Source organism: Mya arenaria, chromosome 2, assembly GCF_026914265.1.
Source record: "Mya arenaria isolate MELC-2E11 chromosome 2, ASM2691426v1".
Classification (NCBI taxonomy): Eukaryota; Metazoa; Mollusca; class Bivalvia; order Myida; family Myidae; genus Mya; species Mya arenaria.
Genome location: NC_069123.1, coordinates 6,245,931 through 6,251,930, shown reverse-complemented (window position 1 = coordinate 6,251,930; position 6,000 = coordinate 6,245,931). Strand labels below are relative to the sequence as shown.

The window sequence follows — 6,000 nt, the reverse complement described above, 5'->3', positions numbered from 1 at the left end:
TTATTAAATACACGATCATTTATACTCATATTAAGAAAGAGTGGAAAAAACAGCTTTCTTAAAGTAAAGGTGGCCAAAACCATTAAATTATGTACATTTATTAAATATGTGATAATATATACTCATATTCAGAAAGTGTAATAAAAAACTATTTCTAAAAGTGAGGGTAGGCATACTTTGGTTCACGATGACTTCTTTGTCGTATAGTGACGGTTTTAAGGATAGCCACAAAAAAATAATAGTCCAAAATAACGTGTTTAAACAAGATATAATAATAAAACGCTATGAATATCTATAGAACTGATAGTTTTTATGCGTTATTATTATTATTATTATTATTCAAAATAAAATGTCTTCTTTCAACATCTTGTAATACTGATTTTTGTATTAAAATTAAACCATACATTTATTTTAAATACGCGATTATATATACTCATATAAAGAAGAGTGAAGCCATACTATGGTTCATGATAGCTAGACATAATGTACCCGAACACATAAAAGCTCCAATTAAAACCGACTGCGTGAAGAAATGCACCTTACCACCGTTTACTCACATTAATGACATTCAATTTAATTCATGTACGGTAGCTCAGCGTTTTAAATGTTCAGTAATACAAAGTAAGTCCCTCTCATAAAAGAATCTTAAGATTTTTACACGGATAGATGTACACTATTAATGAATCCTTTGTGGCGCGCGGTTATAATAAAATGGGAATAGTAATTTTAAACCCCTTTTGTGAACAAAAAATGTAATCGAGTATAGTGTTTAGTGGTATCTTTCATTAATTTATTTAATTTAATTATGATAAATACAAACAAACTTTTGACATTTTTTCATGATGGGGGATAATGTGCTGTATTTGAGTGACACGCGCGTGGAGTGAATGCCGATTAATCCGCGGATTTTGTTATTCCGGCACCGTAAACGAGACATACTGATGAAGGCACTAGACATAATTTCCATTCTTTTGACAATACACTCAAATGCCAATCAAACTGAATGCCAAAACGCTAATATTGGCAAAGTAAGATATCATTGTTTTCGTGTGTGCTTTATGGATTTTGCAGACTTAGCTCTAGCGGTAATCTTTATGTTTCCATGATTGCTCCTTTTGACACCCTTCAAGTTTAGTTTCTTATGATGTGTAAACAGTAGGCGCGAGAATCGGTGTTTTATAGTCCCAGGCGTGATTTTGCCTCTCGCAAGAGCGATGTGTGTCAACGTCGATTCTGATTGGTGGATTAAAGTCACATTGTATCGCTACGCGCTGTCAAAGTCACCACACAAGGTATTCATGCGATGGCAGTATCGTATTTTAATGGGAATTTGAGCTTTGATACACATTAAATAGTTCTTATCCGTGTTACGAATCTTTTTCGTTCAAAACTGTGGATTTTAATTGAAATTGTTGCATTTTATGAAACAGCACTTTTTTGTGAACGGACGATTTTTTTAATAAAAACGGATAGTTTATTAGTGCGTTTTTGCGGATTTAATTGGATATATGGAAATTCATAGCACCGAATTTTCAAAGGAATGGTATTGAAACAGATATATTAATTAAAATCTAAACAGAAATACGGATATTAATAGATGAAAGAAGTCTACAATGATTGTAGGCATAAGTCAAATAACATATGGCTGATTTTATCAGCACAAAGAAGATAATTAAACCTGTAATGTTTTACAGAACTTAAAGCCTTCGAGATAAAACAATTATTGCCCATCATAATACATAATTTGAAGGATTTATTAAGGTGTCGGGAATCTGTTATTGTCCATGAATCGGGTTGTCTAGTTAAAACATATTAATTTTTAAAATATATGTGTTTTAAATCGGTCTTTGAGTGCGGAATATAAGCGGTTATTTCTGGGTATTGTTACACGATACATAAATCATTTATTATTCCTTCTCACCGATGTAATATTTAATACCGGAACGGAAACATAAATTACACAAGATGACAACTTTGTGCAAAATGCATTCCTTTGGATTATTGATAATACTTTTCGGATTTGTCGCCGGAAATGATTCGTTTATGGATCGCTTTTCGGAGCCCATAATTCAGGAAGACCCATGTTACGACGAGGTGGACGATCCAAAAAGATGCATCCCTGACTTTATTAACGCCGCTTTTGGAATGGAGGTTGAGGCTTCAAGCACATGCGGTTCGCCGCCCAGCCGTTATTGCACGTCAAATACGGACAAAGAAGGCAGTATCATACGTAACTGTTTCATCTGTGACGCCAACCACCCAAAGCGTCAACACTCGGCGTCATATTTGACGGATTTAAATAACCCCAACAATCTCACGTGCTGGATGTCCGAGCCCTTTGTCCAGTTTCCGCATAACGTAACGTTAAAATTATCATTACGTAAAAAGTTTGAACTAACGTACGTTAGTTTACAATTTTGTTCCGCCCGGCCCGATTCAATGGCAATTTATAAAAGTATGGACTATGGGAAATCGTGGGTCCCTTTTCAGTACTATTCCAGTAACTGTAAAAAGATGTACGAAAAGGCTCCAAGCACAACGGTTACGAAACACAACGAGCAGGAAGCGTTATGTACGGAAGATTTCAGCAACATCGATCCCTTAACTGGCGCCCGTGTCGGCTTCAGCACGCTCGTCGGCCGGCCGTCGGCGTACGACTTCGACAACAGTCCCGTTCTACAGGACTGGGTAACCGCCACCGACATAATGATCGTTTTTAACAAGTTAAACACGTACGGCGACGAGCGTCATGAAACAGAGATCGCCCGGGAAAGCTATTACTACGCTCTCTCGGACTTCGCCGTCGGCGGGCGCTGTAAATGTAACGGCCACGCTTCCCAGTGTGTTACGGATCAGAGCGGGAATCTCGTATGCGACTGTAAACATAACACCGCCGGAAGGGACTGCGAGAAATGTAAGCCGTTCCACTTTGACCGCCCCTGGGCCCGGGCAACCCAAAGGCACCCGAATGAGTGTGTGGGTGAGTACAGATTTTGTCATTAATGTAAGAGCCAGACAAAACATGAATAATTATACAAATGTTTTAAAGGAACTTGTTCACGTTTCTTAAGTTGGTAAAGATATCTCTAACGTTGTTGAAATTGAGTTATTTTATGTCTTTTTAAAGAATAAAAGACGACACAGCAAGTGACTGGTACTCATTTGAACACATATTTGTAAATCCAAGCCTAAAATTTATTTATTTTATGAAAGAAAAATAGAGCATTTTTGTCACATGTTTTAATATTAATTTAATATCAACACTTCAGCTCTTATTTAAACCTTTTACCCTGTTTGATCATTGGAACAAGCATTTTGTTCACATTTAACAAGAAATAAAGCCAGTCGATGTGTGACCCTATGGAACGTAAACGATTCCCTTTAAAGAGTACCAACATCTTTGCTCCATGTTTTCCAGTGAAAAAAATATATCATATGTAAATCTTTCCTGTCAATGTATGATATCAAAAAGGAAACAAAGTTGTCCATATCTGTCAAACAGCAATGTCTATTGACGTTTTTTCTGTTTTCAAAGAAACTGAAAATGCAAATAGGGCGTGAAAATAACAATTGAAAAAAAACAAAATAAGTTTAAGTTTCAGGTAGTCTTCTATTCTTTGTATGTTTTTTTTTGTGTTTCATAACATGACAAAACGGATGCATCATAGTTTTGTTTTTTGAAGATGATTTCGATAAAAAAATATCCATATCATCAGGTGTAATTGACAATAGTACCATCCTTCTCAATTCTCCATAAAAGTACGTGTCATGTATTTTTGTGTATGCAGTAATGATAGGTACGTGTAAGATCATACCTTATTTATTCTATGGTATGTGTCATCGAGTTGGTAGGGGTTTTCCGTCTTTTTTTTTTCAAAATTCGAGATTAAACGAAAAAAACTGAATTTCTAGAGATTGAGAATATAAATGATGATGGTGATGATGATGATGATGATGATGATGATGATGATGATGATGATGATGATGATGATGATGATGATGACGATGTTTATGTTTATGTTGATGTTGATGTTAATTATGATGATGATGATGGTGATGATGATGAGTCAATAAAGAATATTAGTGCTCAGGTTCATGCTTCCGCCAATAGGTTGGCCAGACAGAGTCACCATTAATCATTTAGAAGAACTCTGACAACTAAAATCAATTAAGCAGATTACAAAACCGCCTTAGTTGAACAACAACCAATCTTCCATCTAGTCATTTGTAATTGGTTTTAAGTGATCTTTATAGAAGCTAACATATGCACGCTGGATAGTATAGAGGCATTTGTGTGGTAATTCGCGCTGAACACTAAGAAAGTTAGCATTTACCTTTGGTCTTCTAAACGCTTAGTCGGCGCTCTATTTTTTATGTACAAGGAGAACTTTAATATCTGGTTGTCAAAACCTTCATATGTACGAGATTGACATGTTTTCTTCCAAATTTGTTTTGAATTGGTTAAGTCTGCTGTTATGGGTATTTGTGTATACATTTGTTGTAGAGAGAATTAGACTTGTTTATTCTGTTGCACATTGTTCGTTTGTTTATTTGTTTTTTTCCTGATGGGGAGTTTACTTTTGAAATTGAAACCAGACGCTAAGCACAACGCTGGAACATAAAAATCAGTTATGTATGGCATGAAACATAAATAACGGAGTTTTATTGGGTTAAAAATGCTTGTATAATTCATCAATAATAATAATAATAATAATAATAATAATAATAATGATAATGATAACAGAAAAAGACGAAATGTTGCAGAATAAAGGCACATATTAATCCATGAATTTATGATAATTGAACTCTTATTAAAAATACTAGTTTATTCACATTATACATCAGTCAGAATGTTTGTATTTGTCGATAGGAAATGTTACATCGATGCTTTAGCGTTGTTTCATAGTTTATTAAATTCTCGTCCATGCACATACATCCACTATATATACACATGTACATACATTAATCAGTTCATACAAGCACATGGCCAATCGTAAGGAATTCTCATAGACGAAAACAACTATCACACTACATATCTTATACTTATTAAATATACAAATAAAAAAGTAATGTGTGTTCGCGTCCCCTAACAGGATAATATAATGACTGTGTTTAAATTAGTAAATAACACTTATATCTTTAAAACCATAAATAAATCATTACATGGTGCACTTAAATATGTTATGTATAACCTATAACATCTGGATTTAATGGTGTAACTTAAAACAGACGGACAAGTCGTAATGGATATATGGGAAACATTAAGAAGAGAAATATGTAATTCGTATATAATGTAATAAAAAATAAATATAATTTTCAATTTTCATAACACGTTTTATTACTTATATTCTCAACGATGTGTAATTCATGAAAATGAAAACTTGCAGAGTTGTAATTATCTAAAGATATTAGAATTCAGATTTCCACTTTAAAGTTTCAGAAAAGAAATGCTATGGGTGTTATAAATCTCATAGACGAGTTCCCACATCAACTTGTAATATTTCCATCAACCATCTTTCAGAGATTTCCCCGTGCATTAGGCCTATCTAGTGTAGCGATTCCATATGTTATTTCTGCTGTAAAACAATCAATTTTATACTCTAAACACCTTTGCTTTCAGACAGACATTTTAGTTATTGCATCAACAGTTTTTGTAATACCAAACACCTGTTTACAGCAGACCATTGTTCTGTGGGAAAGAAAATCTTTTTTTTAAAAGTTGGATAACGGAAAATGACCATTGTAACGCATGCACTTACGGTACCGATAGATTGAAGCATTTAGTAAGTCGTCCTAAGTTTAAGAGATACCCATACAATCAAGATACTATACTATTTAGATCAACGATTAATTGTCTCTCAACTCTAAATAGTTAAAGTTGTCCGCTAATCGCTTCATCTTCTCAAATGCGACTTTGATAGTGTTAGAGGCATTGTTTAGTATGCATTTCGTCTCAAATGCCTCGAGATTAAATCATTAGGTACAATATGCATGTTTAAA

At 34.2% G+C, this 6,000-nt stretch overlaps 1 protein-coding gene across 1 annotated transcript in view; it reads left to right on the top strand.

Annotated features, from left to right (window-relative positions):
* Positions 1–1,088: 1,088 nt before the first annotated feature.
* LOC128218125 (netrin-1-like) overlaps positions 1,089–6,000 on the top strand; it is a 44,773-nt gene continuing 39,861 nt past the window's right edge. The window contains exon 1 of the mRNA XM_052925679.1: positions 1,089–2,980. Coding sequence (XP_052781639.1) covers positions 1,966–2,980 — 1,015 coding nt within the window. The 5' untranslated portion in view covers positions 1,089–1,965. The remainder of the gene's footprint in view (positions 2,981–6,000) is intronic.